Source organism: Monodon monoceros, unplaced genomic scaffold (genome assembly GCF_005190385.1).
Source record: "Monodon monoceros isolate NGI ecotype Baffin Bay Population unplaced genomic scaffold, NGI_Narwhal_1 Super_Scaffold_7, whole genome shotgun sequence".
Classification (NCBI taxonomy): domain Eukaryota; kingdom Metazoa; phylum Chordata; class Mammalia; order Artiodactyla; family Monodontidae; genus Monodon; species Monodon monoceros.
In genome coordinates, this window is record NW_021703784.1 from 14,662,965 (window position 1) to 14,677,953 (window position 14,989).

The following is a 14,989-nucleotide window of genomic DNA, read 5'->3' on the forward strand; positions in this document are numbered from 1 at the left end:
TGTGTGTGTGTGTGTGTGTGTGTGTGTGTGTGTGTGTGTGTGTGTCTGGTACCGTTCTCCCCCTTTGCATTCCCATTCCCCATACCCCTTCACCCCTCCCACAATCCTGCCCCCCACCCCGTTCCTCCCCATCAATCTCTCTGGCCCCAGGTACACTAAGCGCTCCACTGGTGCCTACAGTGCCACCGGGGCCTTGCAAGGCCAGGGACAAGGAAAGGGAAGTGGGGCCAGGCTTGCCCTTTGATAGGGGTGTCCACCGAAGCTGTATCCCACTCCCACGATACTCCAGGGGGTGTAAGCAGCCAGGAGCCAGGGCACCAGCATCTCTCAGTCCACCCTCCCCTGGCTACCCTCCAAGACCCCAGCCATCAAGAATAGGGGACTCAGGCTGGGTGAGGGTGCCCCAAGGCAAGCACCTTCAAGAGAGGGGGAAGGAGTCCTCAAGGTGACCATCCCCGTGCCTCAGGTCTCCAGGTTGCTGTGGGGAGAGCAGAGGATCCTCTGAAGCTCTTTGCAGCCCTGTGGCGTCAGATTGGTCCTCATCTGACCCAACCAGTGAGCCCTGACACGAGAGCAGAAGAGGCACAGGGGAGTGGGAGAGAGGGGGCACTGGACTAGGGGCGCTGGTGGCTGTCGTGGGCACGGGGAAGGGGAGCGGGGGGTTCACGCTAAATTCACCTGTGCCAGGTGTCCGACCCCCCATGAGAAATGTGGCCTCCCTTTGGCCACCCTCCCGCCCTCTCTGAACTGGAAGGGGACAGAGCTGCAGGGTCGTGGGTGATGCCCTGGTCCTGCCCCTCACCTACTGGGGTGGGGGGGAGCTGGAAGCCCAGAGTTTCATGTACCCATTCCAGCACTAACCCTGCATGGTGGCCTCTGAGCCCCCTTTGCAGTTCCCACGTGGCCATCCGCCTACCTGACCCAGGTGACGACACTCCCTCCCCTCCGCCAGTGTGATCAGAGCCCCTCTTTATAGCCCCTTCTCAGGGGCCCACAAAACACATTTACCTGTTGAAAGAAAATCATCCATCGAAGACCTTCCTATCGTCCTTTAAATAGTTAATGTATGTGCGATCCCTTTTGGTACAAGACCATTATGAGCAAATCAAATGAAAATAACAAACTCTCTACTTTTCCATTTTAACCCCTGAATCTTAATCTCCTCATAAATGAGGACTCGCCCTCCCAAATCCCAGTAACTTCTTGGTGAGGCTTCAGTTCGCTCATCTAGCCTATCCCGTTAGGGGAATGGAGTCTCGCCCTGGGCATGAGTGAAACATGTCTGTTTGCAACTAATTGAAGATAGTAACAGTGAGTCCGGGAGAGACCACGGGTGCCCCCAGTTCCAACCTCTACCTTTAGTCTTGTTTTTGTTTCTGTGGGGTTTTTTTTTTTTTTGGTACGCGGGCCTCTCACGGCCGTGGCCTCTCCCATTGTGGAGCACAGGCTCCGGACGCGCAGGCTCAGCGGCCATGGCTCACGGGCCCAGCCGCTCCACGACATGTGGGATCCTCCCGGACCGGGGCACGAACCCATGTCCCCTGCATTGGCAGGCGGACTCTCAACCACTGCGCCACCAGGGGAGCTCTCTGCCTTTAGTCTTATAAAAAAGGCCTCCCTCTCCCCCTGCCAAATTTCCATCCCCTAAGAGTTTCCGAGTCCAAGCAACTGAGAAGAGCATCGCGGGGCAGCACCCGGCCGTCCCTGGCTAACCGCGCCATCGCCCCTCCTCTCCCCCTCCCTCCCAACTCCTGCCCAGGCCCCCCCAGCATCCGGGCGATGAGGAACATCACAGCTGTCGCCGGGCGGGACACCCTTATCAACTGCAGGGTCATCGGCTACCCCTACTACTCCATCAAGTGGTATAAGGATGCCCTCCTGCTGCCCGACAACCACCGCCAGGTGGTGTTCGAGAACGGGACCCTCAAACTGACTGATGTGCAGAAGGGCATGGACGAAGGGGAGTACCTGTGCAGCGTCCTCATCCAGCCGCAGCTCTCCATCAGCCAGAGCGTCCACGTGGCCGTCAAAGGTAGGCCTCCCCCCACTGCCAGCCTGAACCGGAGCCCTCCTGGTCACCCAGGATTATGGACCACTCTTCAGCCAGCCACTCAGGCGGCAACAGGCAGTCCTGAGGGAGTGGAAAGCCACGGAAGAGAGGGCTCCGGCCTGGAGTTTGGACAAAAGGGGGCAGGGCGAAAGATTGCTGGGGGCTGGGAGGGGGGAGATTGCAGGGGGTACATAAGAAGGCCACGGGTACCTCTACATTCCAGTTCCTTCTGTGGGCTGCAAGTCACGGCAGCACTGGCCCCAGGGGCATGAGGGGTCAGTGGCACCTGGGCAAGAGGCCCAGGTCAGAGGGGACAGGCTATATTGTTCCCCTGATGTTAACATGGAACCACCCAGAACTCAGCAGGGCCCATGAGAGACCAACAGGTAGGAGAGGGGCAGGAGTCGCAGAGCAGAAGCCGCAAGAAGCTGGGTGGAGGGTGCACGTGCTGGGTGCCCTGACTCCCTTCCAGGGCTCAGACTGGCCGGCCGAGGCTGCTTTTATGGGATGGGCAAGGACCTTCCACCTGCTAATGCAGCTGGAGGCCTGGAGAGCACCGCCTGGTGCCTAAAATTCTCCTCCCTCCCAGGCCCGCCACGCTCACCTGGGTGAGGTCTGTGTTTTGTGCGGGGGCACCTAACACAGTGCCTGGTTCATGGCAGCCATTCAGTAAATGTCTGTGGATTAAACAAATGAATGCATATAAATGAGCAAATAAATGAATTCGTGACTAGACGACAGCTGTCCCCTGGGTTTAGGGGCTGTGCGGGGGTGTGAAGCTCCCTCCCAAACACATTCTTTGGAACTGACAGGCCTGGAGATTGTCTGGACGGTGGGTGAGGGCAGGGTGGCCTGGTCACCTAGGAGGCAGAATGGAGAGATGGCACCTGCCAGGCCTGGCTAAGGAGAGGTCAGTAAAATCCAGGCAACTGGGGTGGAAAGTCACTGGGTCAGTGGTGGCCATGCTGGGTAAGGGGCTTATGTCCCTTTCTGAAGAGCCAGGGCAGGCTCACGCATATCCCCAAGGGACCACATGAACCCAGAGAGGGGGCCAGCCTGTGCCCTAGGGCCCATGGGAAGGAAGAGAAAGCAGGGGCGTCCAGGCCAGCAAAGGGGCCCTGGCACAGGGGGAAGGCCCCAGGGGGCCCCAGACTCCTGAAGCAAGATGGAGTGGAGGCCTTGTGGACAGGAAGAGGGGGGTCTGCGGGAAGGAAAGGTTTGGGGAGACAGATGCTGCCTCCGTTTTGGGCCCCTTCACGCGTGCGGTGAAGATGGGACCTCCCGGGGCAGATGTCAGGAGAACAGCTGGAGAAACGGAAGGTAGCAGCAAAACGTGCAATCAGTGCTTCGCCCCTCTGCTCCTGTCACCAGGGCTCAGTCTCATCGGCACACTGGGGCCGCGCCCCATGCGCCCTTGTGCGTCCACCACCTGTCACAGTGCCAGACAGTGTTTGTTTCTTGAGCTGAAACTGAGACATTAGTCTGGGTTGGAGTGACTTTCTGGGAAGCCTGGCTCTGAGCCTGAGAACTGGGGGACGGGCTGTCTCTGTGGCCCCTCTGCAGCCTGGGGAGGAGAGAGGAGACCCTAACAGCATCTGCCTCGCTGGCCCCCCGCCACTGCTGCACCCCAGCCAGGCTGAGGGGCATCTTGGCCCCCCCTTTCAGGCTAAAACCTTTGCCCAGCCCAGGGGCCTTGTGCTGGCAGGAACCTCACAGCCCCCAGGCCCCATCCCCAGCCCGCCTTCCGTTCCCAGCATCTCGGGGCGACCTGCCTATATCCATTTCTGTCACAAGCCGTGGACCGAGAGTTTACAGTGTAAACATCACATATTAAAACATCTAACCTTTGCTCTACTCCCTTCATCCGCCTGCACCAGCGAGCATTTGGCCGGGTTTGTTGGCTTAAAAAAATAAATAAATAACAAGGCTCCAGCGAGCCTCGGAGTATGCGGAACCTCCTGAAAGCTGCTTCTGCTCATCAATTATTCAACCGCATTCAGGGAGCGATCAGTCCTAATGAATTGAATCTGATGCATTCCGTCTCAGCGACTCGCCGGGCCTGTTGTGATTGTGCTGAGCGACCATGTCTCCCAGCCCTGGGAGAGGGAAAGGGGCATGTGCGCGCGCGCGCGCGTGCGTGCGTGCGTGTGTGTGTGTGTGTGTGTGTGTGTGTGTGATCTCAGAGGGCAGAGCCCCTGCACTGGGCACGTGTGGCTCCCGGCACACAGCACAAGCTTGGAGTTCAAAAGCAGGGCCATATGTGTGTGTATAGTACACAGGCGTGTGTGCACACATGGCCCCTTGCCTACCCACAGGGTCTGCAAATCCAGCCCCAGAAGGGCTATGGTCACTTGTTTTCTCTCCAGACCGAGAAGCAGCATTTGTATGAGGGCTCTGGGACCCTGTGCCCCTGCCTGTCCGAAAGCTTAAACCCATCATCCCTGCTCTCTCCCAGTCTCCCTCTCCCCACTTCATTAGAATGCACTTTTGCAGAAGAACCCATCAGAGCTGATTACGAACATGCTGCTTGATTAGCTGTTGTGCTGTTCTAAGAGCTACTCAAGGAGGAGGGTGGAGGAGGTGCCCCTGGGCGTGGAAAGGGGCCCCGACTCTGAGGGAGAGAGGGACAGGGCCCAAGGGCAGCACTCTCCACCCCACTCCTGCTGCCTGGCTGGGACGTGCGTCCCACCCAGAGGATGAGAGCAGAGAGCTGGAGTGTAGGAAAGGGCGAGTGGGGGCAGGACAGGGCACTAGAAGGCTGAGATTTGTTGGAAGTCCTACCCCCCATCTCTCTGTGAGGCCAAGAGCCCGCAGGCAGGGCGGGTCATAAACCCAGGCTGCTCCATGAGCCGGAAAAACCACTGTTGACTCCATTCCTTCTGGGATTGCTTGTCTTCTGATGAATTTTTCAAACACTGAGCTGAAGAGAGCAGAACACACCAGACACACGTGCACATGCGTGCACACACATGTGCAGAGACCTGTGTACATAAGTACACAAGCATGGACGCACTGTGCGCATGGTATGTATGCAACAAATGGACACGTTAGCCTGTCCACACTTGCACACATACACACGTGCAGTTGCACATACACAAATGTTCCCTCTGTCTCTATCCTCCTGTGAAGCAACGTTCCTGAGCCACAAGAGGTGGCTGCAGGTGCCACCATAGAAAATGTCGCCTAAGTGAGCCTGCTGTGATCCAGCAAGGCAGGAGGGCCAAGGGGAGAGAGGGTGAGGATGCTTCGAGGGCTGCCTGGGCTTGGGTGCATGTGACACTGACTGGCAGGGGAGAGCCAGGCTGTAGGGAAGGCGAGTGCTTGTCTCTGGGCACCCAGAGAGATCCCTGGCAGGATGCCAAGAGGAGGGCCCAGAGATCCAACCTAGATTTGGTGTCTTTAGGGCCCTCTGTAGCTGAAAAATAATGTAGCATAAAAGCATCTCTGGGCACGCAGGCCGAATGTTTAATTAACTAAGAAGGCAGGGCTGCAAGAGGGGCTTCTTGGCTCTGGCTCAGTGAGGGAACATCTCCACCCGTGCATCTGAGCCTCCGGAGCCAGAACAAGGGCATGAGGTGCTTTCTGCCCATGCTCAGTAAGGCCAGGACCCAGAGGTAGTGCCAATACACACAGACACACACGCACGCACGCACGCACGCACCCTCACTCCCTAGTGCCTGTACTCCTCATCCACAGTCTTCCCTCCCTTGCTGCTCAACAAGCCCCTGCCATGTGCTTGGAGCCTTCGGGGAGGCCCCCTTCCACCCTAGAGAATGTGTTGGGGTTTCTATGATCGGGGGCTTAAGAGAGAGCCAACCCCCTGGCCAAAGGCCTGCCATTGGCACAGGTGGAGTTTTGGAAGGAACACACCAGAATCCAGAGGAAGGGGGCACAACAGGTTCCGCAGGGGCAGATTGCCAAATGTACTGGGGGGAGGGAGTGCCAAGGATGCTGCTGCCAACGGCCCTTTTCCTCGGCAGAGGGAGCCAGGAGCACAGGAGCAAACATCCTCCTTACTGGACAGGCAGCGATCACGGTGATGACGGTGTCCACGATGAAGGGGAGGAGGATGAAGCAGTATCTATTTATTCATTCAGTGCCGTTAACTACGCACCCACTATATTCCAGGCGCCATTCTGTGAACACAGCTGTGCTCAAGACAGACAAAAATTCCTGCCCTTGGGGAGCTTACATTCTATTAGGGAAATGGTTAATAACGTGAAATCCGTAAAAGATGTCTCATGTCAAATAGGGAGTGGGAATCAGAGTGCCAAGGGGCAGGAAGAGTGGTTTGCAATTGTTTTTTTTTTTTTTGCGGTACGCGGGCCTCTCACTGTTGTGGCCTCTCCCGTTGCGGAGCACAGGCTCCAGACACGCAGGCTCAGCGGCCACGGCTCACGGGCCTAGCTGCTCCCCGGCATGTGGGATCTTCCCGGACCGGGGCACGAACCCGCATCCCCTGCATCGGCAGACGGACTCTCAACCACTGCGCCACCAGGGAAGCCCTGCAATTTTAAATAGGGTGGTCAGGGAAGGCCTTCCTGAGAAGAGGGGGTTGCATTAAAAAGACTGAAGTGAGTTATTAATATTCCTATAATATTAGACTTGTTACAACTGAAAAATCAGCATCAGGCTATAGAGATTACTTTATCCAAGTCCTCCGTTTTGCAGATGAGAAAACTGAGGCTCGGGGGCAGAGACAGGGTGGTGGTGACGATGCAGCTTGCCCACGTCACTCTTGGATTATAGTGTCTTTCGCCATCTCCGTGCTGCACAAGCAGAGAAGCTCCAGCTTCACACAGCGCCCATTCTCTACTAAATGGTGCAATAAATAAAAAGGTTCGGTCCCGAAGAGAGATCATGAGAGACACCATAAAGTGTTTATGGGCTGGGCTGGTGGTCAGCATGCCGTCCTCTGTGCAACACCCCCAAACAAGTGGCCGAAACAGCTTTATGGTGGCCAGGGACCACAGGGACTGCCACGACCGCTGTCTTCTCAGCCACGCCAGCCTCTGACCTCTCGCCATCACAGCATCTTGCTCTGACCCTGCTTCCCTCACAGCTGACTGAGTTGCCCTCTCACCAAAGATGACTGTGGCCAGAGCAGGGCTTCCAGAGATAAATCCCTTGGTTATGCAGCATCCATGCCCCTTACATTCAGGCCATGTGCTGGGGAAATGCTAGGAGTCATGGGCAGGAGGGAAGTCCTTGTGGACTATCAACCCTGAAGAGGTCCCTTGTCATCACCGCCATGGAGGTGATCCGAGCCTCAGCTTCTTCTTTCACAGAAGTGGAAATGGACACACACACACTCAACGAGCCCGTATCCACCTCTGAGCGCAGGGGAGACACCAGAGACTCACAGTTCAGAAAGCAGTCCCATGTCCACATCACGGGGCACCCCACCCTGCTTCTCAGAGCCTCCCATCACAGCCTCCTGCTGGTGGTATTCAGCGAGCCCGTGAAGGAGCCAGGATCCCTAGGCTTTCTTCTCCCTCCAGGTGGTCCTCATGTGCTGGAGTTATAGGGTTATCGGAATGCCAGCCTGGGGCTGAGGAATTCTGTGAGCAGCTCTGGCCTCTACCACTCCCACCAAGGAGTTTCTACGGGGACACTTATACCGCCACAGAACCACACCTGCCCCATCAACCTGCAGCAGGGCAGAGTGGGGCGGGAAGTAAAGAGCCTTACTCCTTGGACCCCTGGGGGTGATCTGGCCATCTACTTCCAGCAGGGCAGCAGTGCACTAGAGAACTCTGGCTGGCCTGGGTGAATGCCTAACCCCCCACCCCCACCCCCAGGATGGAGGTTGGCCGCTCTCTCCTTCCCCGGCCGCTCGAATTGCCATAAGTGTTATTCCTGAAGACCGGAAGGGAATGACAGCCCCTGGTTGGCCTCTGCCTCTTGTCTCAGCCTTTTCCCACACTCTCACTCCATATATTTTGTAAAGCATGTGCATCCTTTAAGCCTCCATCCAAATGCCACCTCCTCTATGCAGCTGCGCTCACCTGACCAGATGACACCTCTTCTCGTCTCTGAGTTCAGTATCTGTGTATTCACGTGGTGCTTGTCCAATAACCACTGAGGGAAATGTCTTAACTTCCCGAGCAAATGCTATGCTTCCGGAGGTTCTATGCATATTTTAAGCATGCTTCCACTTTCCCCAGCCCACACGGAGCATAATGCCTTCACAGAGCAGGCATTTCATAAATATTAGATGAATTAGTTAATTAATGAATTAACCTGCCTTAGTAACTTATTCCATTATCTAAATCCCTTCTTACTGAGAGAGACAGTCTTTGCCTTGCCTGAGCTAAATCTCCCTGCCTAGTTCCAGCCTCCACTTGCTCTGTCCTCAACGGAAATGGAGCTCTTGGCCATCCATCCCTGGAGCAAGGCCCTCTCCTCTCTAGGCAGAGCCCCCCAGCTCCTTGCTTGACCCACACATTCCCCTCATGACTGCCACAACTCTCCCCATGTCCCTAGGGCTCTTAAAGGAGCCAGCTCTGGTGCTAGCAAGGGCCTGAACCTCAGGAAGAACCAAGGGAGAAGCTCCCAGCTCCAAAATTCTGTAGCATAAATACAGCATCTTGAGGAAGAGGGTAGAGCTCCCCCTTTTTCTGGATAAACCCCCATCCTGTGCTCTCCCCACCGCTTGCCCACCTCATAGGGAAACTTCTAAGGTCAACCCAGGAAATGATATCCAGACATATATTTATTCATTTACTCACCTGACAAGCATTTATTGGGCTCCTACAATTTGCCAGGTAAATAAGTCCTAGTTACTGCCCTGCAGGAGCTCCCCGACACCCAGGGAAGGTGGTAATGCAAACAGATACCCCACCGGCATGTGATGAGCGCCATGATCAAGGTGTGAACCAGGTGTTGTAGGGCGCTGCAGGAGTAGGGCAGGCTTCACAGAGGAGGTGGTACGGGAGCGGGGTCTGAAAGGACGGAGAGGAGTTTCCCATGAGGCCTGCTGGGCTCTAGATTTGGGTCTTTGTGGGAAGGAAGACTGGACCAGAATTGGTTCTGCTAAACCTAAGGAGACAAACTGGCTGGCAGATCTGGGTCTCTGCAACAATTCCATCAAAAAGTCCAAGGAGGGCTTCCCTGGTGGCACAGTGGTTGAGAGTCCGCCTGCCGATGCAGGGGACGCGGGTTCGTGCCCCCGTCCGGGAGGACCCCGCGGCCGCAGAGTGGCTGGGCCCGTGAGCCATGGCCACTGAGCCTGCGCGTCCGGAGCCTGTGCTCCGCAACGGGAGAGGCCACAACAGTGAGAGGCCCACGTGCCGCAAAAAAAAAAAAAAAAAAAAAAAAGTCCAAGGAGGCCAGAGGACTCAATCTGACCAAAGTACCCCAAAAAGGGCAGTGGGAAGATCAGCAGAGCCCAACGAGGAATCTCTGGGAAATCTCAGCAATGAGCATTGGGCCATTACTAGAGTCAGGGTTCCAGAGAAATCTCTCTGGAGATATCCAAGGCCCCACAAACCACTCAGAATACTGGGGGCAAGGCCCCAGCCCAGGGAGTAGCAGCAGGCAGAGTTTGGGGGTGGGGAGATCCAGACAATGACCAGAGCCCCAGAAAACCTGGCTGGACTGCGGACCTGGATTTGGGCCCATGGCAGAGCACACATGGTGGTTATTTCCACCCTGGGCCCAGCTGTGTTCACCCAGGCCTGGGCTGAATTTCGGAACTGTGGGTGTTTATGGAAAACCGATGGAGCCCCCATGGCCAGAGTGAAGGGTAAGGTGGGAGGTGACATTGAGAAGGTCAGCTAAGGCCCCTGCTCTCATCCCATAGGGCATGGGGGCAACAGCCCTTCTAAATGTCACTTCCTCTGGACCTAGAAGTCTTGACCAGGAACTTCCCCAGAGATCCAAAGGGCTGCCAAGGGTTTTGCCCTGTCCACACCTGGCCACTTCACAGGGGCCACTTCCTACTGAGCCCTGAAAATCCTTGGGGTGCCTTGGGCATGCATATGATGTCACCTATCCTTTTCCCCTCAAGGTTCACCCCCTGCTGTGTCCACTCTGGGTGGGGAGAGTAGCAAGCTTCCAAGGAGGGGTGGGGCTGGTGCCTGGGAGAAGGCCAGAGGACTGTGGACAGCCTTGTAATTTAATTATTTGACTGCAGAAAGGATATCTCATCTACTGGGTGCTCATCCTTGTTAAGCTAATTGTCTCCTTCTCTCTCTTCTCCCCCCACTTGCTGGGGAAGTCACTGTGTCCTAATTGAGTTATCATAACGATAATGGCTGTTGCTCTAGCCAGAGCTGAGAAAGGAGGATCCCTCTTGCAGAGGCTCAGGCTCCAGACAGGCCCCCCCCCGGGGGCTGAGATGTGGGCAGTAGGAGAGGGGAAGGGCCGAATCTCTGGGGGGTGGGGGCTATGTGGATGACGTTTAGCTGAGTGAGTCTAACCAACTGATTATCTTGCAGATGACAGGGCTCCCTCTCTGCTCTTTCCTGCCACCCATGGGGAGCTTGTTTATGAGACAAAGGGGTCTCTGGTCTGGGCATGTTTGGGGCTTTCTCAACAAGGCAACCGGGTAACATAAGAAAGAGAGCTTGGACTTGGAGAGCAGACAGATCAGGTTTCAAATTCCACAGTCCCCTCTTATGAGCTGGGTGATCTAAGGCAAATGAATTCTCTGCTCTGAACCTCAGTTTTCTCATCTGTATAGTGGGGACAATTAAGCCCATATCACATTATTGGTGGGAGGTGTGTATAAAGGAGCTGAAAACAACCAGTGATGGGAGCTTCCTCTCGCCCGTCCTAATGCATGAAGACAATGGGGTGGGTGATGAGACCTCTACAAGAGGAGATCAGGCTACAGCAGCCTGGCTTTAGATGAGCAGCTGTGGGGTGCACACGAAGGACAGCCTCAGCATCTGAGGCACGTCATCTCTATCCATCCCAGGCCCCCAGGCTTCTGGGAGACTCAGCTCTGGGATGAGACAGTGAGCACAGGGGCACCGAGGAATGGCAGGGAAGTCAGGTTAAAAGCTGGGCAGTGTGTCAGCAAGCAGACAGGAGTCAAGAAGCACATGAGTCATCACCATTCAAGTTCCAGTAAAAATCTGAAGGTCATGATTAGTTCAGGCCAGCCCAGGCCCTGAACAGAGACAGCAGATCCAGGCCTGGGTGGGCAGAGGGACGGGAGCCAGGGGACAATGACAGGGCACCCCAGGAGATTCTGCACATATGGGAAAACAGGCACCAGTGCCCACGGAACTCTATTCGCAGCCCACCCTCCCGAAGGCCAGGCAGGGATGGGCATGCTGCTGGCCAGGCTGGGGAGAGTGGGAGCCTGACAGCAGCACTCCCCTTGCCTTCCCAGTGCCCCCTCTCATCCAGCCCTTCGAATTCCCGCCTGCCTCCATTGGCCAGCTGCTCTACATCCCCTGCGTGGTGTCCTCAGGGGACATGCCCATCCGCATCACCTGGAGGAAAGATGGACAGGTGATCATCTCAGGCTCGGGCGTGACCATCGAGAGCAAGGAATTCATGAGCTCCCTGCAGATCTCCAGCGTCTCCCTCAAGCACAATGGCAACTACACATGCATCGCCAGCAACACAGCGGCCACCGTGAGCAGGGAACGCCAGCTCATCGTGCGCGGTGAGTGAGACGGGCCAGCGAGGTTGGGAGGAGGAAGGGTCCAGCTCTGTCTGCTGCTAAAAACACTCTCTAGATTTCAAGTTTGAATCACGGGCTCAGAGAAAGTTGACTCTGGCAGGGGCCTTAAAGATCAAGAGGTTCAAACCTCTTACTCTCCAGGCCAGGACACGGAGGCCCTGAGAGGAGAAGACCCTGGCTCAGTTGGTCACTGGTGAATCAGAATTGGCACTCAATTCCCAGCTCCCAACCCAATGCGACTGGCAAAAGCTCTCAACATCTTGGGTTTCAGATGTTCAGAGGTGCCTGCTCCCAACTTTATAATGGTCCAGGCCAGGCTAACATTGAATGGAAGGTGCCCAAAGCCCCCAGAAAACCTATCAGAGACCGAGATGATCTGTTCCTCCCCCACCTTCCCTCTTTCTGCAGTGCCCCCTCGATTCGTGGTGCAGCCCAACAACCAGGATGGCATCTATGGCAAAGCTGGTGTGCTCAACTGCTCGGTGGACGGCTACCCCCCACCCAAGGTCATGTGGAAGCATGCCAAGGGTAAGCCCCTGGCCAGCCAGCATCTCTGAGCATGGCCAGGGATGGGATGGGGAGGATACTAATGCGACTTGGGCCTGGTCTCTACACATGACTCCTAGCCCTGGCTTCAGAACTTTAAGGGGACCCCAAGCTATACCTGAACTGGAAGTCATCCTCAGCCACCCGCAAAGGGTCTATGGACCAGGAATAGCTGTCATGCTAATTCCAGATTTCCTCTTGTCCCCGTAGATTGACCTCTCCCCTCCCCCCTCCAACCCTAGAACTCAGTATACTCCCCAACTCTCCCCACCCCACCCTAGGGTCCCAGAGTCTCAGTGACCCCTGCTTCTCACCAGTCCAACCTATTCTGGGATCTTGGTCCTTCTTGGAACCCAACTTCATCCCAAGGATGCATTTGGTTTCTGACTAAGCCCTGCGCCAACCTCTTATCCTTACTGTGTCCATGGCTGACTCTGGGGCAATGGGAGGAGGTATCCAAAGCCCCCCTTGGAGGATGGCTGGCTTCTTTCCCAGGCCTGACTGCCTACAACAAGGCAACCGCCATTTGAGGGCTCAATCTTCCCTTTGCCTATTACCAAGTGGCCCAAAGGGAACTCTTCCTTCCCCTCCAAGGAATTCAGCCCAAAGGAAGCTCAGTGCCAAGGTGGGCATTGAGCTGAGGCCCCCCCAACTCCATACCTCAGATCCATACCTCAGATCTGAGGCAGGGTCAGACTTCTGTGAGGGTCTTTCCTATTTCCCAGGAAACAAGAACCATGTGAGCTCCCAGCACTTTGGGGATGCTACAAAATGGCCCTAGATCAGCAAGAGAAAGGTATCAGGGCCGTTCCTTGAGGCACTCCAACCCTCCCCAGCCTAGACACCAGACCTCCTAACTGCCGCCTCCTTTCAGGGAGCGGGAACCCCCAGCAGTACCACCCAGTGCCCCTCACCGGCCGCATCCAGATCCTACCCAACAGCTCGCTACTGATCCGCCACGTCCTGGAAGAGGACATCGGCTACTACCTCTGCCAGGCCAGCAACGGCGTGGGCACCGACATCAGCAAGTCCATGTTCCTCACTGTTAAGAGTGAGTCTTGCCCCCGTGCAACCCTCCAAACACCCCCTGATCATAGACCAAGGCCCATCTCTGCACTCACCCTGCCTCCCCCTTTGGTTTCCATTGCTCCTTCTGTGAAGGGAAGGCAGGAAGGATTTCTAGACAGAGGTGGGCTTGGGAACCTCTGTTGGGGGATTCCAAAGCTCTCATCTAAAACAATGGCCTCACTCTAAATGGCCGCAGCTCGCTCCACTCCAGTCATGATAAGCTCGTGATTTGCTGTACCACGGTATCGTACGACAGCCCATTTATTTTGCTCTGTAGGTTGGCAATTCCATCTGAATAGTCATATCAAACAACTTATTTCTTTTATTTAATGTACACCTGCTAGTGTATAACCTGTTTGTGGCTTAGCAAGAAGGAGACCACGTATGCAATGTAGGAGATAGGCCTATGGGCAGAAATCCTGGGTTCCAATTCCAGATCTGTCTGATGAGCTTCCTGGCTTTGGGCAAGTGACTTCACGTTTCTAGGTTCCTTTCCTCACCTGTGCTAGAGGTTCATTCCCAGCCCACTCAGCTCCCAAAATCATCGTAAATAACACAGGAACTGATCATAGAAAGGGGAAGAAGCTTTGGAAAAGCCAAAAGGGCAGTAAAACTCACTCTGGCTCAGTACCATATCTCTGGCTTCTAAATCCCCAGACCTAGAGCCGGAATCAATGGCGTTGAAGTCTAGAATATCCCTGAGTTCTGTTAAGTCACACACAGACATTCCTACTGGACAAGCCTATCCCTTTACGCTATAGTGAGCCCCCAGGAATCATATCAAGACAGTGCCTGGCCCTTTGTCATGAAACAGACCATGGGCCACGGAGAACAGCAGTAAGAGCCTGAGTTTTAGCATCTGACCAAGCCAACTGTGAATCTGGGCGCCGTGTGGTAATTACAGTGACCTCTAACGGGTTTCCTTGGCCTCTGTATCTCATTTTCCTGATGTACAAAAGGAGGGTCAAGAGAGTGCCTTACCTGTTATGTTTTGTATCAAGAGTAAGTCAGATGACATGGATAACGCAACCAGTATGGTAACTGGCACCCAGTAGGCCATCAGAGATTTAGCCGCCAGTTTTGTTTTTAACGGGAGACACTCCAAGGTACGTGTAGGAAAGGCAGCTGAGAGCAGCGCCCAGTGTGCGGTCCGCCCAGCGTCTCCCTGGAGTCCCCGCCTTTAAGAATCATAGCTTCTTTATCGCTTGCCAAACCCTCACTCACTCAGCACAAGACAGGGAAGCCCCAGCAATCGATCGATGCTCGGGAAGCTCCAGGCACCGGAATCCCCGCCCTGGGGAGCTCTTCCCTCACACTATCAAAAAGCACTTTGTCCTTAATAAAACCAGGCAATCAATCTACATCCCTCAGCCGGGGAGAGCTTTGCTAATTCTGCCTGCGTGCGGCAAGAGGAAGTAGTAGGCACCTCGTGGAACTATCGCTGTCCTTGGTATTTGATCCTTATCTCCCCACCGTCAGCAGGAGAAAAGAGCTCAAACTCTCAGGCTTGTTTTTTTTTTTTTTTTTTTTGGTCTTTGCCTTTTTTCTCTAAGTTAGGGGATTCTACTGGGCAAGCGTGGCGGTGCCTTTGTGGCCCGTGGCTTCTCTGTGGCGCTGAGGTGGATATGGGTGAAGGGAGACGCAGGGGTCAGGAGGTGGGCTGTGTGCAAGGTGACCCAGCTCAC

At 55.3% G+C, this 14,989-nt stretch overlaps 1 protein-coding gene across 1 annotated transcript in view; it reads left to right on the forward strand.

Annotated features, from left to right (window-relative positions):
* The window catches only part of DSCAML1 (DS cell adhesion molecule like 1), a 342,693-nt gene that overhangs the window by 253,795 nt on the left and 73,909 nt on the right, over positions 1-14,989 (forward strand). The window contains exons 8-11 of the mRNA XM_029209546.1: positions 1,760-2,032; positions 11,394-11,672; positions 12,099-12,218; positions 13,111-13,287. Of these exons, the coding sequence (XP_029065379.1) occupies positions 1,760-2,032; positions 11,394-11,672; positions 12,099-12,218; positions 13,111-13,287 (849 nt within the window). The remainder of the gene's footprint in view (positions 1-1,759; positions 2,033-11,393; positions 11,673-12,098; positions 12,219-13,110; positions 13,288-14,989) is intronic.